Here is a 26,894-nt window from a genome sequence, read left to right as displayed (position 1 = left end):
CAGTTTGATCCTGTAGACACACAAAAAATAAACACACACAAAACACATGCTCTCACGTACCCCCTTCCCACCACACTTTTCCAGCTGGGTGAACTTTTTCCAGCGGGGTTCCAGTCGAACTTCTACCACACATTATGTGAGAATTTAGTGCTTATTTTTCCTTAACGACTCTAAATAGCATTGTTTAACCGGTTATTTAAGAGTCGCGTTCTAACTGTGGTTATTTCCCCTGGCAGAAAGTTCGTGACTACGTGGAGAGGCTCCTTGGGTACGCCAGGCAGTACACGGACCACGTGCGCACCTCTGCTCTCCACCACGTGGCGCCCTGTACACCCGTCTGGAACTTGTTCGACTCTGCTCGCGGCATCGCCTGCAACGGTATCATTGTGCCAGTGGTCAGTAGCTGCAACATGCCAGTGGTAGTGCAGAGTGGGTCAGCTGTGTAGGGGTCAGGAACGTGCTCCTGGGTCAGGGCTTCAAAGGTGTAACTTATGTGTTAAGATTGTGGGTCTCGGAGGTCAGCAACGTTCTTTATAAAGATCCTCAAAGTCTAGTTCATTCGTCTGCATTTCAATACACCTCATGAGTGCATTTTACTAATTGGAGCAAGGTATCTTAAGCCTTTCTCTACATGTTCACGGAAATTCAATATGCAAAAGTAGCAGAGCGTAGGTATATGTACTATTATTTACATGTCGAGGTGGTCCGCCCGTCTTTAGAGTTTTGCAAAAGAGGAGGATGGTATGAGCCGTGATGAGGCTCTTTCACCACTATTGTTCTCCTCAATGTCTGGAATGTGAGTTAAGAATGCTCTCAAGAGTGACAGCATGCGCCAGAGGTAGATGTTTTTGTACTTTTGTTTAAAAAATATCCTGATTATAGTTTGTGGTTTCTTATGCAACAAAGAACTATTTCAATGCCATACACTTGTAAGTCTTGTAATGCCTTGTATCAACGGTCTGAGAGTAGTACTACAACCGCTCGGTCAGGTCAGCATAGATATTAAAGTATGGACAAATTTAACAAAATAATTATGTTAACCTTTATTGTTTTTCCTGCATGATGAACAGATACACTTAAATTTAAGTCCTCTTCTGGAGCCCATTTTGATTGCAAACCGCAGTTTTTCCAGTCGAAAAACTTAATTATTCTTGAAAATTACTTTACGGAGCTATGGTTGCTTCCGTCAGTAGCAGCAGAACAGTAAGCTAAGCAGTGTTTTGTCGTGAAGGCTTTTTAGAGCAGCAGCAGAATACAGTGCAAGTACAGTGTTTACGAGAGTTTGTCTTCTATCACTGCTTCAGGGTTCTATAATATCGTATCTAGAATGTTTAAATAACAAGCATTGGAAAAATCCCTGACAATTTTAGATTTCTAAAGAAAACAAAAACCACAGCATGCCGGAGATTGAAGCACTGAAAAATAGGACGTCTGGGGAAAACAATGTGTGGTTGTCCTATATATTACCGATAAAAACTTTACCTTCGTGACAGCCATGGACTTGGATAGGAGTCTAACGGTAAATCTTTTTATATCAACAGAACGCACTGTGGCTGGCGACCAGCTGGTGTTTGTTGTTGTTCCTGCCCAGTGTATGTCTTAGTCTGGCTCTGTCTCGCTACTACCTGCGCCTCCACCACCACCACCACGATGACGCTCTACCACTGTGAGTTGCTCTCTCCGCTCCACTTGTCCACACGAGGGTCTCCTAGTATAGTTAGCTTCGTTCTTGATTTACTATTGGGGATCCCCGGGATCGATTTCCGGGCGGGTCGGAAATGGTTAGGCATGTTTCCGTTCGCCTAATGCTTCTGTACACCCAACAGTAAGTTAGGCAACTGTTGTGTGGTTGCATCCTGGTGAAGGTCAGTAGTTCGACCTTTGGGAGGGGGGGGGGGAGGGACCTCGATGTAAGCCTACAATATATACACAAGCTTCCTGTCCCTGACACAACGAATTATATGCCATAAAAGAGGTGTATATACACTTCAGTTTACTCTAGTCCTGGACTATGTTTGGGACTAATGTATACTTGCTGGTTGGTCAATAAGCTTTTGTGGTATCCTTAATAACCCTTCCATGGTTGAAGGGTCTGAAGCCCAGCACCAAGCTCTTCCCACAACATCTGTCAGCTCGCCAAACACACACCAAAACTACGACGTTCGAACATGTTTTAACACCTACCCAGTTATAACAACCAATATAGCAAGTTGTAACAATGTTCTAATACGTCATAAGCACGTTAAGCCAAGATGTAACAATTTTATTACACGTTGTAACAAGCGGAAAATAGAGACAGTTACGGTTTGTGTTTCCAGGGAGTCTACCCATGTTCTTTTGATCTGATTAAAATTTCCAAATAATCCCATTTCATCAGAATACCATAAATTATTATTCATGATTTAAACGTCTTATGATTTAATTATGATTTAATTAATGATTTAAACGGTGAATTGTGACAGAATATATAACTCTTAGCGATAAGTATTTCATAGGTGATGACTTACTATTTTGTGAAAGTTGCGCAACTTTTATTTTAATATACTATTTAAGTTAACAAACTTTGCAATTTATGTACAGTATTATGCAGATATTTTGTTCATGGTCTCCTCCTACGAGTAGGTGAAAACTTAAACTATTAATAACATTTTGTTCATACTGAATCTCCGTGATACATATTTACGTATCTCTCTACCTTTGCCCCCCAGTGATGCATACCGTAAATGATGTATATTCCGAGATATATACTCTCTCTCTCGGTGTATATTCACCGAGACTTTACTATAGTCCTGTACTATGTTCAGAACTAGAGTATAATTTCTGGCTGGTCAATAAGCTATTGTGGTGGGGATAAGCCTTAAACTTAACATCAAACCAATTTTGTCCATAAATCTGTATTTAATTGTTTAATTTAATTTAACTATTTAATCCCTCAATGTTTGTGATTATTAGACGCACATGTTACGTCCATTGTTTATCAGATTTACGTCAATTTGACTAACATTTCCTAGTCAAATAAATCAACATGCCAACACAGAGCGTTGTCTCCACAGGGAATCTAACGGCTCACCGCCGGAATCCGCCACCAATGTTCCGTCTGGATCGTCGGCCGCAATGTGGGCTTCCAAGCACAGCGTGCCCGCTGACAGAGCTCCCCAATATTCTCTCCCTAGTCATCGCCAGAACGGGTGGGTCCTTTGTGCTATAATCCAGAGTAGACTAATTATCCTGTGTATTAAACTCACCAGCGTTGTATAATTTTATTACTATTCACCCACCGGGTAGTTCCCAGTAGCTGTATTACCGGGCGTGGGCAATAGAGTAGTGCTGGTCTCTTTACATTTGACTGACAAAGAAAGAAAGCATACTTGCTTTCAGGGATGAAGTCAATGAAGAATCTGATCGGAATATCGTGGGTGAGCGAGCTGACATCCCGCTGCGGAGGCAAAGAATTTCCCGCCCAAGTCATGCAGTGGAGGAGGCGCTTGCGGGGGCGCAGGTGGTTGCCTGGCGGGACGCCTGGCGGGCTGGCGGCAGTTTCATCACGCTGGATATGGTAGCCAGACACGTCCAACGGTCACTCTCGTGGGTCCGCAGACACTGGAATGTTAACCTAGACTCCATAGCAATTTCACTGAGTGCCCGAGCTGACCAACGCTACCCCGAACAAACACCCAACACCCCACATTACTCCGTCTACGGGAACTGTTGTGGAAAATCAGACTTCCTGTGAGATAAGTATTCTCTGCCGCTCTTGTCTAGCAGTAGTACGCCCACGCCAAGCCCACCCCAAGCCCACCCCAGGCACGTGATCCATTGACCCAAGACGCCACACAAACTATCTAGTTTAGTACCTGCATTTCCTCTGCTATGACCGAAGCTTGGCTTACATCCACTTTATATTCATATTATTATAATGTATTCATATTTCTTTGGAAATATCAGTAAAATTTAAATGAAAACAACTTTTGCATATACTGAATGTAACTTGTAAATACTTAATTAAAGATTTCCATAAATGTATATTTTTCATGCATATCTTGATGACTATCACTGCATATCGCGTACAAATGACATTACTGCTTTCTGTGTCCTGCAGGCATAGTCATTGGTAATTTAACATACAAGTGCGGCTGTGAGCTACCTGTTGGCGTGTTGAGCCTACCTGAGGGCTCGGTGGCCTCATTACTAACACAGGAGGATCAAGATTTTGGGATTGTGAACCCAAATTAAAGCTTGAGCAATACTACCTGGACTTCAGCATCGTTCACTTCCAACCTGTTGATGTCTTTTGAGCCAATAAGCTTCAGAGTCCAGCAAGCTAGTTGTGGTAGTGAAGACGATGAAACTGCCGACAGTCTCTTATAAACAAAAAGATGTCCAGGCTGCATTTCACTTGTATCTTCACAAGCAATGTCCAACGGCTGGCTCGGCACAGTAGTGCACACATCAGCTATTAGAGACAGTGAGAGCAACCATCTCTCATCACACGTGTTCGGTAACGGCAGCAGCAGGAAAGTACTCGGTGAGAGGACTCGGCTAGATATGATTGTAGCTTTACAACTTAGCCTTTCATCTCTCGCACTGACAACCGTGTATATCTAGAGACTTTCTGATCGTCCTGCAACACAGGAGTCCCAACCTCTTGGGCCAATTACTCTGTAATTTCCTAAATATTCTGTGACAGACGGTGCTCCATAGCCTTCCGGGCTTGGGGCTTTCAGTTAATAATTGCTGTCCTAGCATGACAACTTGATGCATTACGCTTTCACTGTAGGTTGATTAAATGATAAAGTGCGCATGAACGATCTCTGTGGTTACCTTGCGATGACATGGTGACGCGAACTTACTGAAGAGCTACTTTATTCATTTACGTCATTAAGGCAATAACTATGCATTTATTAAACAGTAAACAGTGACGATTTGAGGCACCTCTGGAGCCGTCAGCGAGTATGATGTAATTCATTATGTGTAGTTACAGGACCATGGTGTAGCTACAGGAGTGTGGTGCCATGGTGTAGCCCTTGTTAAGGCCAATCAACAATTGGGTTTTTAAAGCCCATGAACATTCCTTGCTGACCAACCCGTCAGGTCAATCTGATTCCTTTTATATCGATCGATAATTTGTCTTCTCGTGTTGACATCCTGGATGATATTTACGGACTCTTGAATACCCTATAACACAGCCTTCCATGGGGGAAAATATGTAATTATCTTATTAGTTTGATAAAAGTTCTTGCTTTTGAAGGCAGCCATTATGCTCTAGAGTTCACCTTTCAAATTGTCACCTTGTCGTGGTGGTGGGGGTGGGGGGCTCATGTACGAATGCTTGGAGCCGGTGAGGGTTGCCTTGGCCCCCTCTCCGGGTGTTGTACGTGCCAAGATACACACCCGTGTGGATCTTGTTCGGGTCATTGGACCTTCCACTGGAGGGGGCAGCCTGTGAGGGGCTGCCCTTGGTGTATGGTTGGGTGTCCAGGGCTGAGGAGAAAGAAGTCTTTGCAGGCGGTGAGTCACAATAACGTGGCTAAAGTATGTCGACCAGACCACACACTAGAAGGTGAAGGGACGACGATGTTTCGGTCTTCGACTTAAATGGTCCAGGACGGACCAAAACATCGTCGTCCCTTCACTTTCTAGTGTATGGTCTGGTCAACATACTTCAGTCACGTTATTGTGACTCATCGCCTGCACCCGGATATTAAGTATATTCTTGAGGCCCAAGACCTTTCTATCCTCCAGATTGATACGTTTACTTGACCCCCTCGTGGTCGTCGTCAGTCTTTACGTTAGTTAAAAATCACTTGACGGTTGGTCCCTCCCATCCTCTGTTATCCTTGTCAGATTCTCTGTTCAGGAGGATACATGCCCTCTCCTCGTCGCACAGTACATTGCTGCTGGCACGCCTGTATCTCTGTCAGAAGCATAAACCTGGCTCTTCTCCATCTTCTTCCTTGCTATAATGTTTGTAATGGCTTGGCGCTTTCCCCCCTGATAGTTCCCTCCCTCCCCCCCCCCCCTCCATCTTCCTCCCCAGCTGGTGAGAAGGCGTCGGTCGATTCCCTGCTTTCCACCTCCGGCTCTGTCCCTGCCTCTCCGCCCATCTCTTTTTGTAGAGTCGATTGACCCGGCTATGGAGATTCACGTGGCCCTTGATCCTCCCTCTGACGCTGTCTTTGATTAAATTCACTCCACAGTTTCTGTCCTTACCGTCCCTTGACCGTCCATTTCCGAGGAGGCCTGTCACCCTGGACCGTCAGTCTGGGTGTCCCCCCTCCTCGTGCCCACCTATCCTCCAGAGTTGCTCGGGCAGGCCAAGTGTGATCTAGTAGATCTCTAGATCTACTCGAGGTCATTTCAAGCCCAGTAAGCACAACAGTCGAGAGTGGCGTTGTTTCGACGTTGAATCAACGTTCATGACGTAGATTTGGTGTTGCGCTTTGAAAGCGTCCACTGGTAGAGCTGACAATGACACAAACATGATCCATCAGTAGACATGTCTCTTAATACGCTTGTAAGACAATATTAAGGGTTCAATAAAACGCGAAGTATGTAGTGTTTTTTTATTTACTTATCTGACAAGAAATGGGCGGGCCCAGGGCGAACGGTGGGTGAATATAGGGTGAGTGATGGGGAAGCTTAGGATGGAGGATGGGGAAGGCCAAGGGTGAGTGATGCTATGGTGGGGAAATAGTGAATTGGATGCAATGAATAATGGACATCGTGGAATGTAGATGAGGCAAGGGTGAGTAAGTTAAGAACCGAAAATGGCAGGTGAGTCAAGAAGTGTATAATAAGGGGAGCCATGGTTGGCCAAATCGAAAGTGGATAATAGGTAAGATATGAGTGACTAGTGGCTATACTTAGTAGGCGAGTCATATTACCCATGGTGTGTGGTGTGTTTGTGGTGACGGTGTGGTGTAGGTCATGTGTGTGATGACGGTGTGGTGTAGGTCATGGTGTGTGTGGTGACGGTGTGGTGTAGGTCATGGTGTGTGTGGTGACGGTGTGGTGTAGGTCATGGTGTGTGTGGTGACGGTGTGGTGTAGGTCATGGTGTGTGTGGTGACGGTGTGGTGTAGGTCATGGTGTGTGTGGTGACGGTGTGGTGAAGGTCATGGTGTGTGTGGTGACGGTGTGGTGTAGGTCATGGTGTGTGTGGTGACGGTGTGGTGTAGGTCATGGTGTGTGTGGTGACGGTGTGGTGTAGGTCATGGTGGCGGAGGAGATCACTACACCGTGATAATAACGGGTATGGCTTGTGGGGTGTTGGATTGATTAGGTTGTTGCTGCTGCTGCTGCGTGTATTACTAACTTCCCCGGTTGGTGTATACTTGAGTACTGTGATGATATAGGAGAGAGAGGTGGGTAGACTCCCCCTACCCCACACCCTCCCCACCCCCTGGCCCGCCCACCCCCTCACAACAACGTCCAGGGCGGCTTCCACCCCATAACAAAACAAAAATTCGTTATCATTGGTCAGGGTAGGTCACGCGGGTCAGCTACAGGTCATGTTGGAACTACAGGACGAATGTTGGTCATAGCAGTGTTCTAACTAGAAGTAAAAGCGACAAATAGTGGCTGTAGAATTCCCAAGCCATTTCCCAGAGAGTATAAAACAGTGGCCCACACAAGCAAACTACAGGTGCATCATGATTGTCAGTCCAGTGTACGTCCCTTCCTCAGTGCTATCAACATTGCGGCCCAGTGACAGACCAAATATTATTATTGATAATCCTCCAATAGTCTGCGAGGAGTCAACAAATTACCATATAAAGTAGTTTCATAGCTCTATATACTTTCTCCCGGGGGAATTTACAGCCCGTGAACTCCATATTTTGAGTTACATTTTTGCCTCGTTTTATGAATCTCAGACAATGCAAAATGCCCTTCAGAATGAATGACTATGAATAGTATACATTACGAACACATGGTGACCAAATCACACACTATAAAGTGAAGGGACAACGACGTTTCGACCACAATCGACTTGAGAATGGTCCAGGACGGACCGAAATGTCGTCGTCTCTTCACTTTCTAGTGTGTGGTTTGGTCAACATATTTCAGCCACGTTATTGTGACTCATCGTCTGCATTACGAACACATCAACATATTGTTGAGCTTTAAAGCAAGGGTGGTTTACTGTAGCAACCAGTGGCCGTGTGAGAGGACGTGATGGTTATCAGATCCAGGTGTAATTGACCCGAGATGACCCGAGCCGCACCTGACCCAGAGGTTGGTAGTGAAGACAGAGACGGAACATTGAGACGGAGGGAAACAACTATTAGGTGACCGCACTCCTCAGGACGCTCCCTAGCACACACCCAGCACGCTCCCTAGCACACACCCAGCACGCTCCCTAACACACACCCAGCACGCTCCCTAACACACACCCAGCACGCTCCCTAGCACACACCCAGCACGCTCCCTAGCACACACCCAGCACGCTCCCTAGCACACACCCAGCACGCTCCCTAGCACACACCCAGCACGCTCCCTAGCACACACCCAGCACGCTCCATAGCACACACCCAGCACGCTCCCTAGCACACACCCAGCACGCTCCCTAGCACACACCCAGCATGCTCCCTAACACACCCAAGATGCGCTCGCACGCCCTAGACTCTTCCTAGCAATCACACACCCAGGACACTTCTGGACACTCGGGAGGCTATCTAACACGCCCAAATACACTCTTAACACACTAACACCCTCCCCTCCCTCCCTCATGCTCCCACAGGACGCTCCCTAAAACACGCATGCGCGCTACACTTCCGCTCATAGTGAGGTTGACCTCTTCGCTGCTGCACCTCGGGGTATGAGAGGTGACTGGTGTTAGGAAACCACTCACCCCTCATCCTGGTATGAGTGAGGGCTGATCCCGGTATCAGGGGTTAGATACACGAAGCAGTTATGCAAACACTTACGAACCTGTCCATCTTTTCTCAATCTTTGGCGGCTTTGTTTACAAGTATCAAGCAGTTTATGAGCTCCGAAGCACTAGGAGGCCGTTTATAACAATAGCAATAGTTGATTGGCAAGTTTTCATGCTGGTAAACTGTTTAATAAATGTAACCAAAGACATCAAAGATTGAGGAAAGATGTACACGTTCCTAAGAGCTTGCGTAACTGCTTCGTGAATCTGGCCCCAGTCCTCTAACAGCTTAGAATTCCTCAGCAAATATAACAGAGACATCGTCGAGAAATGCGGCCACAGCTAAACTATTGACATTATTGCCTTTATCTACTGAATTTCAGAGAATACTCCCTTTTCCAGAACTCTTCTCAAGGTTCTTTTTCGATTGTTGTTCATGCTATCATTACAGTGTTTGCTTCAACATACCTTAACATTTGATGCTTACATCTACATCTATCATTCTGCGAAACATACAGGCATCATTATATATTAAAACTGAAAAATCTTCTCAATTTAAAATGTTATAATCACATTTGTAATATTAAATAATTCTTGGTTGGGTTTCAAATTTATCTCATTTGCCTTTTCGTATGACGATAATAGTGACATGGGAATCAAGAGAGAGAGATTCTCCTCTACCTTTCCTCGGAGAAGAAACTCGACCAAGACCATGAGACTTTGAGAATTCCTTGATCGTGTGAGAACCTTACAGCACAGGTAGCTATTTACACCTGGGCAAGACTCTTCCTCTCCTGGCGTCACCCATCTGTCAACACCTCCACTTGACCTACATAACGGGAAAGGTCTATCAGAATTAGATAGCATAGTATTGGATTGGGTGTTATGATTATTAAGAGTATACTGTATATATATTTTGTGACAACACTACAGCTAATGTGGTCGAATTTGTCAGAACATAGAACTAGAAATAAATTGACCGCAAACACCATGGTATTTAAAAATATTGACATGTTTTATAGACAAGTTTGCGAAAAAAAGGCTACAGTTATCTTGTAGGTGCTCTTGTTTTTTTCTTTATCGGTTGTTTGTTTGTTACGCTATGATCTTTGGGTTAACATTACAGTGACGCCAGTGATTGGGTGAGTCTGCCCATAACATAGAGGCACTGTCCCTAAAACATTGTTAATGTAAAGAGAAGCCTGACAGTAATCCAAGCCATCAGTGGGTAGTCCACAACCGTGGATGGAGCACGTATTCTAATCATTAACCAAATCTAGGCGCTCTCCCTTCCTAATTGACTATAATTTTGCGAAATCCAAATAGAATTGCTTTTGTTAATAATCAATTATTAGGAATGTTGGTTGAGGAGCCTGGATATACATGGCATGAATTGCTGTATTCACCAGTCAACATTTGTAGTGCAGATGTGAGGTTTCACCGTTGTTGTGGTGTAAGCAATACCTTACCTCTACACAACACTGATAGCTGTAGGGTGAGGTACAGGTGTGTGGTGCTGTAGCCAGCCACCAGGTACTTCACTCTGGCTCCAGCTACCTCCCCCTCCCCCCTCAACATACAATACAACCTTACATACTCTACATACAAAATAATTACATAATTATACAAGTGCGCTTAGCTGTAACATGATATAATATTTGCTTAACATACATAATACAATTATTCGCAATAACGGGATTTGTGCAGCCCCAACTGGAGCAGGGCAGGGAGCTGCTCTTGGCGCCGAGAGACCGTGTTAGCGGGGTTCAGAGACGAGGCTGTTAACACCACTCAAAATATGACAACCATTGTATATTTTATGAACATTAGTATGAATTGCATGCATCATTGTGTCCGGGCAAGTTTTTCAGTCTTCTGTCACCTTAAAAAGTTACTGGTAGTTATAAAATGTACATTGTGACTTTCTGAATAAAGAATAAAGAAAAGAACTTTCGGTTGATTTTTTTTTATATTATCATTACCATAAATCAATCACACTCGTTTAGCACTTAATCATTTCACAACTACCACAGTTTAATATAATATGATTTATTTGGCAACGCCTTCAGTCATGAGGATAGCTAGAATTTTAAATATAGCTGGAAGCTTTGACTTCTCATAAAAATTATCAATAATATATGGTTCCCGGGAAAATTCTATTTTGAAATACCAAAGTGGCTTCCAGCAATCAGTATAAACGGACGTATAACATGACTTAAAATGTTCAAATTGTGCCCAAATAACTTGCGTAGTGTCATAAGGTGGTGTAAGCAGGTATCCTCTCTTGGTTCACCCGCTAGGCTTCATGGTCCACACAGTCTCACAACTCACAAGAACAGACTCGGCATCAGAATCGGCGACGAACCCCACTGTTAGGTCAATACGGTTTCTATCCATTATCTCGCTGTCCTGCATAGGAAAACCCTCTTTATTGAACAGTTATTGGCTCAGAGTCGCCGAGTACTTAAGTGATCGTTCCCACTATGACAACAATAAATGCTTTGTTAATATATAAACCTGATTTACTTTGCATCGCTCTCAGTCACGAGGAAAATTAATTAGAATTTAAAAATACAGGAAGAAATATGGCACCGAGATTTAATATTACTGTTAGTTACTACCTAATAATTATTTAATGATGACAAATTGCAGTTAGAATATGGTCAATATATCATGTCTAATAGATCTGAAGCTCGTTGTACACAGGTAAACAAACCCTTCGTTTAAAATGGTAAAAAATGAAAGTCCAAAATTGGGGTGAGAACTGCATGTAGGTCCTTCGTCCGAACAGTAGCCTAATCGAGGTGTTGAGATTACCGCAACCCATCCTCCCAAAATTTTAGGTCTTGCAGCTACTAATGAATAATGATGGAATATATTATATATATATATATATATATATATATATATATATATATATATATATATATATATATATATATATATATATATTATATATAATATAATATAATATATTGCGCGTGTGTGTGTATAATATGACACTTTTTGAGTGAGCAAGAATCCATATTTTGTTTCTCCCGCCATTGTAACTAGAGATATTATAGTGCTGGATGACAGGCCGAGTTATCTCACTCTCCACGTTTCTCAACAATAAATGCAGTAAAAATCAATGTACAAGATTGTTACGTACCTTTATATGCATACTAAATAGTCACCTAGCTTCCTAGCCAAATTAAACAACGTTGAGGTTGGAGTGACACTTTACCCACGGTGTAATTTCTTTTCTACATTTAAAAATGGATGGATGACTCTTGCAATACGCAAGTAATGAAGGTTCATGTTATTACTCTGTGTACTGCAGGCTGCATCATTTAAACTGTTGTCACACGACCATTGGCATGCGCACCTCGCTGCCCAGTCCGTCAAAAGGAAACAATGGTTAAATGGCTATTTAGCCACCAAACCTGACGACACCTAACTACCAGCCTAGCCCTCCACTCGCCCCTACAAGTCTTGCCTCTCCATTATTATAAACTTCACTAGCGTTAAGTTTTGACTTTAAATTACCAATTACAATAATCAAATTGTAAAAGAAAGTACATTAAGATATTACCTACATAGCAAACTATATGCGGTAGACATAGAGCGTAGCAATACCAAGCTTTCAGCGCCGCTACCGTTCGCGAGTTGTAAATTCATCTCTCTCAGAGAACACTCAGTTCCTGTAGTCATGGTCATCAGTATTCCTTATCGGTGGTGGTCACACGTCAAATAGTCATACCTGTCGTTATTTTATCAGTTTTCCTCAACTCAAGGGAAATGGGCAGTAATGCATTACTGAAATACAACAGAAAACATAGCAAATACAATGAGATATACTAAAACTAACAAAATATATAAATGACTTTGCTGTATTCACGAGCATACCTTATATTGTAGCAAAGAGATGGATTATTATTTCCCCTGGGAACTTGAAATATAATTATAATTTTGTGTATATCTATACAGACAATTTTTTTTAATGTGGCGAGAAGGGAAAGATGAAACTTGGAGTACGCTGCAGATCACGTTGAATATTGCTTGAGGAATTTAATCATAACTCTTAAGCTACTGTTTGCATTGTGATCGCAGCTCTCAATGTGTTTTATACAATTTTCTATTGTAATTAATATTCCTGATGAACTAATTAGAAGTGTACTTGAGCGACAGCCTATCGAAATTCGGAAAACTGAGATAGTTTAGTTGATAGAGAAGAGCAGCTGTGGTCGGGAGTAGCAGCCGGGGTGCAGGCCTCGTCTGTCTACACCAAGTTTTGTACAAGTATTGGCCTTCATTCGTATAAAAGTTAGATGAAATATTCCTGTCCAATAGAAATCGACTTATCAGAGGAAACACTCTTTTTATAATAAAAATAACATACTCTGACGATACTGTAGTTGTCTCTGTTCGTATGTCTGTGATTTGCAAAGATGTTGACGCCGGGCGGCCTCTTGCAGAAGCTTGGATAGTGGAGCAGCAGCAGCAGCAGGGGTGAGCGTGCAGCAGCAGTGAGCCGCGGGTGGACACTGCTGCACGCCGGCTGCCCGCCTTCACTGAGACTACTTGTGCGTTTCGAGAGATAAATATAACAGTCGTTGGGGCGGGTGGAAAGTCGAGGAATTTATCATTATCTGAACGATCAACCATTAACATGTTGCTTAACTCTTCAGTTAAGCTTTAGTATAATAGTATAAATAATGCACCTAGGGCACTCCGCGGTATCTCACAATATAGTACATTTAGAGTGTTCGATCGCCTCATGGAGTTCGTGTAGGTTGTGTGGGCGGGCGTGTGTGTGGGCTTGGGCGTCCTCAACGGCCAGCAGAAGCTCCCTGAACGCCGCCACCACGTGCCAGTTACACTTGGCCGACACCTCCACATAGGCAGCCTTCCATTGCTTGCGGACGATGGCCGGAACGTCGCGTATCTCTCGCTTCTCTCTGGCCTCCGTCGCCTCCACCAGGTCCCGCTTGTTGCCCACCACCACCACGCCCACCTCGCGCATGTCCCGGGACTCGTATACCTGCCACAGAACACACTTTTACTACGCTCTCTCACGTCTCCAGAAGGTTGTATTATTACAAGAATGTGTCCTGAAGGACACAAGGATAATTATTAATGGCATATATTTCATAAGACTATATTTCAAGAATATCACATGTGTGTTTGTGCTATTGAATATGACAACGATAAAAGATTCTAGCACGAATCTTACTTATATTTCTCATGTACTTCAATAAGTTAAAAAATTAACTCTCCAAAGTTCAATTTAAAAGTTTATTTCGCCTAACGCTAAATGATGAGTATCACTCAAGCATTTAACATCTTCAAAGACAGGGGGGGAAATGGATGCAGATTTGTTGAAGCTACAGTCTTGTATGGCTTAACGTGTGTCGTTGAAGGACGCGTTTCGTTAAAAAGGTCTCAACATCTACGGAGGCAGTGGATGCATGACGGCTGGGGGTACATTATATACACCAATTAGGATAAAGTGAAGTAAGGAGTTATGTAGCCGACGTCAGCTCTGGCAGTCGGTAAGGTATAGAAAGGAAGCTCTCTCTTGGTCTGGGGAACTACTCTATCACAAGTTGTGAACCACTTCCCCAGTGCTTCCCAACCAATGGGTGGCAGAACTCAAATTCTGAATCGGTATATCCATCATCGAGCGTTATCAAGTGGTGAGTATCCTGATTTAGGCAATTTTTTAATTATGAAAGTGTAGGGATTCGCAGGTCTTTTTGAGTATTAGATAGAAGGGCCGCTAGCCCCAAAAATGTTAGGAACCTCTGGTCTACAGTAGAGGAAAGTAAAGTGTACCCAAGAGTAAGCTGGCTGTTGATAGGCGCATGTGGCTGGTATGCAGTACTCCAGCTATTTCTAGTCTTTTCATTCTCGTTGTGTCTGTCGATTATTCCGGTGATGTTGGTGGGAATATCTCTGGTGATGGTCTGATTGTATGTAGATATGATCTTTAACGGAGCCTTATTTCTGCATAGTTTGACGCCTTGAAAAATATGTTGTCTTGTCTATATAGTGACATCGTTGAGGGCCGACAGTCTACAAGTGGGTATGTAAAGGCATAGACGACACTCATCTTTTAAGGCGTTTCACTTGCTGTTGGGGTAGTTGTTCTTGAATAACTTAGAGATTTTCTTGCTCCTGTAGTACACTTTAAACTGTATCTTCTGATTAATGTTAGTAGGGATCGCGTTTCTGTCAATTGTCTTTCAGGCCTCTTCCATGTTGAGCCGTTGAAATACGTTCTTGTACAAGAGTTTAATAGGTGGGACAGATTCTGTAGTGCCGGTCATGTCATCATAGGTAGCAAGGTGGTTCACCTTCCTTTTAATGATTTCTTTGATGTATCCGTTAGAGTATGTATTGTCGATAAGAAAATGTTTTATTACACAGAGTTCCGAGTTAACCCTGTGTGTGAGAGCATGGTTAACATAGGCGTCAACACTTCGCTTTTATCTATCAGGACATTTACTAAAATATTATGTACATTCCTATATTAGTTCCCTTAGTGTAGTCTGCAGTGTGAAAGTCACCATTCCTTTCCGAGACTGGCATATGTAGGTAAGGAAGCTTACCTTCACTCTCCATCTCTTAAGTGAAATTTAGCATGGAACTTTGTTTGGAATTTTCTATAAGTTGAAGCAAGCGTTCCAAGTCAGGTACCTGCGAGAATGTCCTACATACATACAGCGGATGTCAAGTTTTAGGTCTATATCAACAAGGAATTTTTCCTCACTAGTTCCATGTAAAAAAAAAGCTATTGGTTCCGAGAGGGAACCAATGGTGACACCACATATTTGTTTGTACACGAGACCATTATGGCTCGGGAAAGATGTCTCTTTAGTACATACTTCGAGCAGTTGCCTCAGTATGCATTCTGGATGTCCAGGAGAGCGCAAACTAGATCCTGACAAACTTTCTTCAGTAATCCAGTTGCCTTATCCATGCGCTCATTGGTGAACAGATTCGATATCGAGAGAATGTTTAACACCTGATGCCTGTGACCCTTACAATAAGTCGACAAATTTCTTCGGGGATTTAAGGCTGAAAGCATATTACACACATGGAATCAGCAGGGTGTTCAGTCGCTAAGCCAGTGGGTGTGGGTGTACGTATCTGGCTGATGATCGGACAAAGAGGGTTTACAGGTCTTGATATGCCTGTGGGTCCTGACAGTTTCATAGGCTTCAACTCTCGAGTAACTTTCGGCAGGCGAAGTCCAGACTTTTTGGCTTTAACAGTTTCAAGCTATCCCGTTCATCACCAAATGTTCAATTCCGCAGTTGTATCTCTGGTGATTCTTTGGAATCTAGTTTCGTCAGCAAAGATGAGATTTATTTTCTCAATATATTATAATAATCCTAACAATTCCTAATTCTCACAAAGGTTCTTAGCTGCTGCTTTGAGCTCAGGAAGCAGTAATGTGCTGCTGGAATTACCTTGTGTCTTTCTTCCCTCTACCAGAAGCTCTACTTGTCCTTAGTGGTGAACTTTCTTTGCTTTTCAAGATCGAATGTCATTTAGCAAGATTACAAGTCTACATTCTCGGCTATGTCACTTGGTCTAGACATAACGAGGCAGTTTATTCCAAGATTGAAGAGAGTGATTTGGCCCTCAGTGAGGTCGATTCTAGTGAGATTCAGAGCCATCTCTTAGAACAGAGAACTACAAAGGGACCTCAAAATGAAGACGCCAGTTTGAGTGTGGACCTTGTCTCGGTGTTGTGGCGATGTCGGTCTGTAAGACTGTTGAGGCATCGGTCCATGTTGGTCCCGAGTTCGTCGTTGCTATTGGTTTTCATTCATTGGTCTAGTTCATGTTGCAGCTGAACTTTTGCATATGCAGAGAATAAAAGTAAAGACTCAAACAAATAGAAACAGAAGAGATACAAGAAGAGCACAAAAGGGCAAATACCAGTCAGATTAGGTTTGCTAAGAAGATTATAACATCTAACAATGTACTGAGAAAGGCAAGAGTCAACAGAAACAAAGGCCCGACTAAGCTTCATATTTGGCACAGTTATTTAATCAATATTTTGAGCATTATGGGATCGCACACAGTACAACTGAGCTTATTTCTCCTAGAGAGTCGAGTTAGGTGGTTGTGGACTCACCTGGTCCCTCAGGGCTTTGATGTGTGTGAAGGACTCGTAGCAGGTGAGGTCGAACACAAAGACGTAAGCCATGGCTGACCTGAGGCCGTAGAAGCGGTAGTCGGCCCACTCGGTGAAGGAATTTTGCGGGAAGGCTGCGGGAGGAACACGCGATCAGTACTCCGGTCAGACTCATTGTAAGATGTTAAAAATATGATAGTTGTATAACCATGGCTGGTTTTCTTCAATTTATCCTTACTATGAGAAAGCTAATGAGCACTGTATCATGATGCACCAATGGATATGATCAACATAAGGTTTTAAACTGTTGAAAAGCTTATGTTACAAACGCAGCTATTATTCTAACGAATCTGATATAAGTTTTAGCATTACAACAAGAAGTTTTATGGTCTTACAGTGTACCTATGTGTCTGAGATAGTCACTTAGAAGAACAGGGAAATCTCTGAAATGAGTCTCACAGACCTTGCAACTAAGAACTTGTTCCTTACTGTTTCTGCAGCTGTAGATTCTTCCAGCTGGACACTTGTTAATATAAATGACCAATAACAAATACACGTGGGCACTGAAATTTGTGCACCGAATTATTTAAGTTTAAATGTCCAGTTGAATAGTTAAAGAACGTTCACCTTGTGTGAATCACATAATTCAATTACTGATGAAAACACGGTTCTCAGTACCCGGAAACAAGGATGACGATTAAGACTAAGATTAAGACAACACAGCCACAAGCCAGGTTAATAATGTACACACACACTGTTGGGTCCATGTGGCAGTAGTCAAACCTTGCCATATCACATATGCCCAATATAGGCAGGAATACTGATGGTTACACTGAGAACCTGTTTTTGTTAACATAATTGACCCTCTTAGTTGAATCTTATATCACCTTCTTATGGATATGAACAAAAGATAAACAAAATCTCATTCAAACAGTGCTATGTGACTTAAGATTAATGAGTAATGATAGAGTATGCAACATTAACTTTTTCTAACTAATGTTGCTCTAACTGGTTACATTTCTGGGTATAAGATTATCAGTGACGGTGATAACCTGCATGATACCTGCTTGATGAGGTACTGGGAGGATTTGTACTCCCCAAGCCCGGCCCGAGGGCCAGGCTAGACTTGTGAGAGCTTAGTTCACTAGGCTATTACTTGGAGCGGCCCGCAAGCCCACATACCCATCACAGCCCGGTTAAATATACCAGCCTGTCCTGGTATATCCCCGTTATAGCTTTCAGTATACCTCGCCCGCAAACTGCCGCTGCGGTGATGACAGTATCCTCTTAGAACACATCTAAAACAAAAGCAGGCTACTGTTGCTGTAATGTGAAGTGGCCGCTTAATGGCGAGTTTGATACTCAAATTCCAACTAGTACAATTGTTTGCACTAATTTACAGTGCAATTTGCATCCGAAATGCCTCAATTATTTGTTTGCATCTGTCATGTCAGTGGTAGTCAGCGTGGGGAAAAATCTCTCTCTCTCTCTCTCTCAACGCTAAAAGGAATGGTCACATCAGGGAACTCCAAAATAGATCTATATTTTGGCCTGACTTGTGGAAAGATGGCGAGTGCTCCAAAGATGGCTGGCTGCCCTAGATCACATCAAGCGTGAGAGCTTAATATCATGAAATAACTAAAAGGATTACAAAACGGTAATACTATGAACGGGAAGGTTACTGGAAGCCTTTCAAGAATGAAGTTTTGAGAGTTTTGCGGGGAAATTCAAAAATATATATAGTTAATGAAAAAGTTAATGAAAATGGTGGCTAATTTATGTACCCTGTAATCTAGGTAATGATTTCAATTCTAAATATTGAACATTATAACAGTTCTATATAAAGGTCAGAAGATAATGAAGGTGACCCAGCTGCACGTGGGACTTGTGTACATCTGGCTCCTGGTGTTGAACAATAGGAGCAACATGTACATCACACTGTGAACACCTGTAATGGTTGAGTAAACTGCAGAGAGATCTTAAAAATAAGAGTTATAGCAGCTTCTTTAACATCTATTCTGACAACCTTAAACATGGAATGTCGAAATTGTACGTCTTATAGGCTCACTCTCCCATGACATCTTCATATCTCATAAACCTCTTAAACACCTCTGCTTGTTACCATTCCAAACAACTTCCAATCATAAGTCTTTGGTCTTTGATAAGACCATCGCCGCAACAGACTAGTGGACAGTGTTGACCAAACCACGTGGGATCTGATAAGACCATCGCCGCAACAGACTAGTGGACAGTGTTGACCAAACCACGTGGGATCTGAGTATCTGATCAAGTATCAAGTATCTGAGTATATATTCATTGATTTTAAATCTTTTAACTGGCGAACTGGACAGCTGTGATTTTCAATTTGCATCCAGAACTGGTTACTGTACTACGCTCTATAGTATCTTGGTGACGGAAACTATTTTATGCTACAACTTACAGTGCAGCTCTCTTCTCTCTTTGATGACCAGACCACACACTAGAAGGTTAAGGGACGACGACGTTTCGGTCCGTCCTGGACCATTCTCAAGTCGATTGTGAATAGGAAGTAAATGCAGGCAATAAATAGGCTAGAGAAAGGTGAGGAGCAAAGTGTAGTAGAGTTTCTCTAGCCTATTTATTGCCTGCATTTACTTCCTCTTCACAATCGACTTGAGAATGGTCCAGGACGGACCGAAACGTCGTCGTCCCTTCACCTTCTAGTGTGTGGTCTGGTCATCATACTTTAGCCACGTTATTGTGACTCATCGCCTCTTCTTTTTTAGTGTTTCTAAAACGCTTGACAAAGAATATCCCTAAACTTTAATTACGTACTTATTTAGGGTCATTATTATTTGATCCAAGAATACCTACACTGTGTGTTACTCGAGCAGCTTCATGCCAGTAAACAAGCTTCAGCTTCCATTTACTGTTATCAGGACACTCGTTAAGCTTAGGCAACACATTGCTCTTGAAAATCCTCGACTCCTATAACGTTTTGTCTCTTATTATTTCTCGATTCAGTTTCAATCAGAATTTGATTGTGATTGCTATTATCTAATTTGCTCCCTACTCTGCCATTAGCAATTACGTTTTCTTGGCTAGCTAAGACTAAATCAAGAATATTGCCAATTCATATGAGTTCAGAAACAAATTGTCTAATGAGGCAATTACAGGTGAACTTCAAGAAATCTCCGGTTTCAGTATTGTGTGTTTGGTAAATTCAATATCATTTTATCAAAATGTTTATCTCCAACTACAAACTTATAATAAGAAACTTTAGTTTTTTCTTCCAAAATAAATGTCTTTCATTCTGTCTACTTTGTTGCCCATAAGAATGATTCATAACAGGTTTTGATTTCATTGTTGTATTTTTAACAAATGGTTTATGTAAGCCTCTCTTTTGATGCAAAGTTAGACGGTAGATTTAATATATCTCACAAAGTCTACAACTTCCCACATCTTCCTCTCTCTAATTGTTCTATTAGTATTAAAAACTATACACAGTAATCTTTTATTTGATTAACAGTTCACTTGAATCTATATTCTTGTACGTTTCTCGGTTTACAATAATACCTAGTGTGTATACACACACGTATTTTAAATTGTCGATCGATTAAATCGATTTTTAAATCGTCCATTGTGTGTATAATACTTCGGCTATTTGTATAAATAAAAATTTGTCATGTTTTTCACCTATTGTCTTGCCCATTTGTTTGGAAATGTTTTTAACAATTCTCGTGGTATTTTCAGTATTTCCCCAGTACGTGTACTCTTATATGCAAGTTCTGTTGACATGCATAAAATATTGTCCCCTCAGCACACTCCCGGATCCAGCCTTCTAGTGGCTCAAAGCTTAAGACGGCTACTCTAGTAAACTTGCTAAAGCTAGAACACCTAGAACTAGAATGATGGATCCTATCCATTACATATATATCATACTGCATAAATGGTGTTTCTTCAATAGGAAGTAGTCAGAGGGCTTCTGTAGAAGATAGAAGGTAAGTGTACCCTATTAAGGGGAATAGGTAGCCTATTACTTCTGATGGGGAACATGAAAATCACTTGACTTCTGATGGAGAACATGAAAATCACTTGACTTCTGATGGGGGTAATTGATTGCTTCTTATCTCTGATGAGGAAAATGGGCATCATCTTACCTCTTATGGGTAGTAGAGGTAACTTTTCACATACGGCGAGAACGAAGTGGGAGGCCTCTCTTACCTGCGAAGAGCGACCATTTACTTGCGGGTGTGGGACCGCTCGCTTACCTCTGATGGGAGGAAGATCGGCGATACAGAGCTGGTAGACACGATCGTTGACCAGGACCGAGGGCCAGTGGTTGGCGCGGCCTCGGGTTGGCTGGTGGCTTGCTGGGAACTCGTTGTGTACGAATTGCTGTTGGAAGAGTTCGGATTAGCCAGACTGTAGAGAGTAGCGGGGCTAAAGTCATCATGGGAATGGCATTCTGACCTGGGGGTGGAGGGGGGGGGGGGCGAGTGTGTCTCATCATCAGCAAGATGGGTTGAGACGGAGGGAGGGGTAGAGGCACACTGTGTGATCAGAGTGAGAGTGAACACACTCACACTCTGAACAGTGTGTGAGAGGATCAGCAGCGTCGTTGAGCGAGTAACATTAAATTATACATGAAATATTGAAGGGCTTAAGCATGGTGCCCCTGTGGTAGACAGCAAGCATGGTGCCTCTGAGAAAGCTTTCTCAGATAGTTTTCTGTAAGTTTTCTAACCAAATATTGTATTACAATAATTGTAATATTCTTAGAATATAAGTGAAATATATGACAGGGAAAGAACACTTAACACTTTCGCTCGGGGATGACTAGCATTACGTCATCCGTTTACTGGCGGTAATGCCGGGGATGACGCAGCATTGCGTCATCCACTTTAAAAATTCGCCAAAAATCAGGTTTTTATCCGATTTTTTTGGGACTGGTTTTAAAATGCGCGCCGATGTCTTCCCATTTTCTTTGTTGCGCCTAGTGGCCCGCAGGCGGCGCGGCACAAGCCGTCGGCCCAATGTTTTCGCTCCACTGTTGTGACCGGTGTCGCCTCCCCTCGCGTCTCAAACGTGTGAACATTTCGGCTATTTTCCGTGGCTATATTTCTTACTGCAGCTTCAGAAACTATCTACGCTTACTCCACGATGGATAGTGATCATGAACAAGGCCCTTCCAGGAAGAAAATTGCGAAAGAAAGGCGTGAAAAGCAGAAGCTGAGTAGTGTACAGGAGAAGTACAAGCATGTGAGACTAACTCCCACCATCCACTTCACCTATACAAAACATGGGTTGACCCTGTTAGGAAACGTTTTCCAGGAGCAGGTGGAGTGGATAAAACAAATGTTCAACCCATGTCATGTTCAACACACAACACTGAGGTGGTAAGTGCGAATTTTTTTATTATTTATTTATTTATTTTTTTTTGTTCATACTTTCCCGTATTGTACAGGCAATGTTGTTCTTCAATTGGCCCTTATATGCACATATCCATCTGAAGAATTCTATTAGGAACATTTTCATACCTAAATGAGCGCTGTAACACGAAAATTGAGATTACCACCAGGAAATAATACTAAACATATGTGAGCGTGAATTGGGAGTGTAGGAGGAAGGCGTCTGAGAGCTCACTCACGGCTAACGCGTGGCCCGTCTTCAACTCGTCGGCGGTTGGAGCGTGACCTGGTTTTTTATTTTATATGCTAATATTCCTCTAGAGAATTCTATTACGAACCCATTGAGACCAAAATGAAAGACCTAGGACAAAAATTGAGGTGACCAGAGTGAAAATAGTGAAAACATTTTATCGCGTTTGTGGGCTCCTGGGTAACTCGTTCGCACTTTCTCTGCTTGCTGCGGGTAATTAGCCGGGCTTTTGGAGTTTATATGCATTTCATGCTGTAGAGAATTTTATTGCGAACACAATGATACCAAATTTAATCTCGTAGAACGAAAATTGAGGTGACAAAGTTGAAGAGAGTATATACTTTTCGGAATTGACGCGCGCTTCCGTGACATGCTGGGGCCCATATCACCCTGTCGAGGGGTGGCGCGCGGGGTGCGGGAAAGTGCTAATATATGGTCACCATTATACGACTTTTGCCATGTAAAACAAGATGTATAGTCATAGTACATATGAGGACTAGAGGGCGTTAGTGCCCAATAATACATAAATAATACATGACAGCTGGGGGCGTCGGTACCCACTGGTTGGGTATCCTGTAATGGCAGCAGCAGAGCTGGGAGACGTACCTTGATGATGGCAGTCTTGCCCACTCCGGTGGCGCCCAGCACAACCACCTTGATCAGCTGGGATGGCGGTGGCGGTGGCAGGTGACCGTTGAGGGGTGGTGGGGCGTCCCCAGAAGAGGAGGAGGGGGCACGGCGACCCCCTTGACAGCAGCTGCACCCGCCCGCGCCGCCCCCACCCCTCTGGCGCCCGCATGCCTCACATGGGCCTGAGTCCCACCCGCTCACCACAACCACTGAAACATAACCATAGTTTTAGTTTGTTAAAACGGTGTGCTCTTGATCCTGAACTCCAGCCACCTGGAAGGTCCGTCTCCTCCCAAATGGCTCTCATAAAACGAAGAACTAGATATAATGACGACCATTGTGGTAGGGATATACATTTTATTCACCATGTAAGATGGTGTTACAATGATAAGGGTTCCCAACCTGGGTGTGCCTACACACCCAGGGTGGGGGAAGGGGTGTGAAGAGGCACTTCAGGCGGCGTGACAAAAAAGAAAGAAAAGCTGCTGCAATTCACTAGAACTTGTAAATCAAGTGCAAAATGCTACAGAACGGTAGCCTAGCTCCCTTAATAATAATGTCAGGTTATTCCAATCAACTGTGAAACCCTTGTCGATTTTTTTTAAAGAGCAGGTCAAAATAGAACATGAAATTTTTTTTTACAGGAAAATCAACTATAAGAGACAAGAAATACTTATCTGCAGCCGATATATACATCACAACGAAGCCGCCGAGGCCAAGAAAAACCTAGCCTAGTGCAAGCAGTGTGCATTATATATATATATATATATATATATATATATATATATATATATATATATATATATATATATATATATATATATATATATATATATATGTCGTACCTAGTAGCCAGAACGCACTTCTCAGCCTACTATATAAGGCCCGATTTGCCTAATAAGCCAAGTTTTCCTGAATTAATATATTTTCTCAAATTGTTTTCGTATGAAATGATAAAGCTACCTATTTCATTATGTATGAGGTCAATTTTATTTTATTGGAGTTAAAATTAATGTAGATATATGACCAAACCTAACCAACCCTACCTAACCTAACCTAACCTATCTTTATAGGTTAGGTTAGGTTAGGTAGCCGAAAAAGTTAGGTTAGGTTAGGTTATGTAGGTTAGGTAGTCGAAAAACAATTAATTAATGAAAACTTGGCTTATTAGGCAAATCGGGCCTTGCATAGTAGGCCGAGAAGTGCGTTCTGGCTACTAGGTACGACACACACACATATATATATATATATATATATATATATATATATATATATATATATATATATATATATATATATATATATATATATATATTAGTAGGCCTAGGATACCTTTACTTAGACCTCTTGGAAATACAATATGCAGATTACTAGAATTATTTTTTTAATAACGAGTTCAGGCTAAAATCGAGAATATAAATGAATGGTTAAAACAAAAATTAACAATGGAGACACAGAATGCTATATTATGCTGTAGAACCTGTAGTTTTAGTACCAGACCATATATGGTATTTAATATTTTTAATAACGGGAAAATATAAAATTTGCTTGTTTAGGATGAGAAACCGAGTGAAAATTGTTACATGATGTTCATAAGATATTTCTTAGTCCCTTTCAAACTGGTGTGAGATGAGCACAGCTGTTAATTTCATTCCATAATTTTGGAGCCTTAATTTGCACTCCATTTCTGTTTTTTGTAATAGAACCCAATATTGAGTTCTATTACAAAACTCTAGGAAGCATTTGATGCCAGGATTGGTCTTGAGTTTGATGGATATAGGGTTCACTCAAGCAAGTGTGTGAATTGACTTGACATTTCAGTAAGGGTCAACCAAAGCACTGGTGTTCGGGATTTAAAATTTGGAGTTTTAAGCCGTGCAGCCTCTCAATTTCCCTCTGTAGTGCTTTATAGTACTCTCTGTTGTCAGGTTTTCTTATTCTTGTCTATAGTTTCTCATTTTCTGGTTTTGCTTTTCTCGGTTTGCTTTTCTTCCTTGACTCTCTTTGTTGCCTCCTTGTCCTCCTTATACTGTCATTGTTTTTTTGTGTGTGTGTGTGTGACGATGTTTGTAACTAATACTATGGTTCATTGGGACTATCAATTCAAGTTTCTAGTGTAACTGCAAGCCAGAGCTATTCTACCTCAGCTCGTCAGAGGCCTGCCCCCTAGAGACTCATTTATTTCATAAGATTATAATTTGAAGTAGGAACACACTCACTCACTATTCCCTTCTCTCTCCCTCTTTCCTTCCCCATTCTCTCTCTCTCTCTCCCCTCCTTCCTACCCCATTCTCTCTCTCCCCCCCCCCTCCTTCCTTTAAATTTCTATCCCTCTCTCTCCCCTCTCACTGGAGAAAGATTTGTGCCGTTAGCGGTATAAAGAGCCGGAGACACCCTCTCAGTTACAGCCCCGCTCCTGTGCCAGGTAAGTCCATTACGGGCTCACCATAGCCCGTGCTACTGGGAACTTTTTGTTCCCAGTAGCAGAATCTTAAACAACAACAACAACAGCCGGAGACAGGTGGTTCAGCCGGTCTTCCTGCCCGAGTCCTCAGGTGTTGCGTGGACGGGTAGGAATGGAAGGGTTTCCCCGCCACGCTACCTCCGATGGAACGGTCAACGCCACAACATCTGGCCCACCTATTACACTATTCTACAAGGCGTTCTTTTTCACGGCTTACAAAACGGAGGAAAGAGTCCTGAAAGACATTATTGATAGAAACGTGACCCTTAGCGATACCAACCAGAAGATAAGAGTTGACAATCTGCTACACAAGTTGACGAAAGATCGTCTACTTACTCACGAAGAACTCTCTTTAAAAACGATTCTCTTGGTTTCGGGAATGTTAATGTTGTCTATGCGTGCGCATGTTCACTTGGGGACTGTCAGTCCCAACGATCTCAGTATATAGGCAAGACAACATCTCTTTCAAGGCGCCTGGCAATTTGCACAAACAATAATACTCCATCAAAGAACGTATGATTTCTACACACAAATCCAGATCACCACCAGACTTTTTAACCAACACTGAAATAATCGGCATTATGCAACGACAATCGAAGATTAGACATTGCGAAGCACTACATATATGGAAGGGTCTCGGTAGTACAGTCGGATTCGTTCTCGACTCACAATCTGTAATTCCGGGTTCAAATCCCGGGCGGGACATAATTGATTAAGCAAGTTTCCTGTCACCTAATGCTCCTGTCCACCTAGTAGTAATCTCGACCCCAACAGTTTCGGACAACCAAGTCCGCACTATCACAAAAGCAACTAAAGTCGGACTATAAACTACTACTTAAAACCTAGGACCATTGGTTTCCCAGCCAAGTACGGCAACCGCTCAACCATACCTCCGTTAGTGACTATTGAATTTATTAGTAAGAGAGCTTGAAATGAAAAATAAACGCCCAAACTTTAGAATGGTGTGAATGCTCAACAAAATACTTTGTGCTCATGATCCATCACTGACCTGAGGAGGGTAGTATCGCGGGTGTCGGGTGGGTGGGGGCTGTGCGTGGATCCAGGCAGGGTTCACCTCTCCCGCATCACAAGAAACTGGCGCCCATCTGCGGGGAGTTGTGGGAGGAGCGGTAAGCGTGCCATGGACCCTGGCTT

General features: G+C 42.6%; 2 protein-coding genes across 10 annotated transcripts in view; one reads left to right on the top strand and one right to left on the bottom strand.

Moving 5' to 3' along the window:
- Positions 1–4,019, top strand: part of prom (prominin) — a 47,257-nt gene extending 43,238 nt beyond the window's left edge. For both annotated transcript variants that reach the window (XM_069302970.1, XM_069302969.1), the window contains exons 15-18: positions 237–395; positions 1,542–1,666; positions 3,054–3,188; positions 3,379–4,019. In XM_069302970.1, coding sequence (XP_069159071.1) covers positions 237–395; positions 1,542–1,666; positions 3,054–3,188; positions 3,379–3,733 — 774 coding nt within the window. In that variant the 3' untranslated portion in view covers positions 3,734–4,019. The remainder of the gene's footprint in view (positions 1–236; positions 396–1,541; positions 1,667–3,053; positions 3,189–3,378) is intronic.
- A 2,530-nt stretch (positions 4,020–6,549) lies between these two features.
- The window catches only part of LOC123763289 (ras-like protein family member 10B), a 185,129-nt gene continuing 164,784 nt past the window's right edge, over positions 6,550–26,894 (bottom strand). For 6 of the 8 annotated variants that reach the window (XM_045750425.2, XM_069302971.1, XM_069302972.1 and 3 more), the window contains exons 3-6: positions 23,252–23,484; positions 21,256–21,382; positions 17,006–17,139; positions 6,550–13,897 (exon numbers count right to left, since the gene is read on the bottom strand). In XM_045750425.2, coding sequence (XP_045606381.1) covers positions 13,598–13,897; positions 17,006–17,139; positions 21,256–21,382; positions 23,252–23,484 — 794 coding nt within the window. In that variant the 3' untranslated portion in view covers positions 6,550–13,597. The remainder of the gene's footprint in view (positions 13,898–17,005; positions 17,140–21,255; positions 21,383–23,251; positions 23,485–26,894) is intronic. The other 2 variants (XR_011222407.1, XR_011222408.1) reach the window with 2 other exon arrangements.

Source organism: Procambarus clarkii, chromosome 49 (genome assembly GCF_040958095.1).
Source record: "Procambarus clarkii isolate CNS0578487 chromosome 49, FALCON_Pclarkii_2.0, whole genome shotgun sequence".
Classification (NCBI taxonomy): domain Eukaryota; kingdom Metazoa; phylum Arthropoda; class Malacostraca; order Decapoda; family Cambaridae; genus Procambarus; species Procambarus clarkii.
Note: the sequence above shows the minus strand (reverse complement) of the source record. Positions and strands in the feature narration are given on the sequence as shown.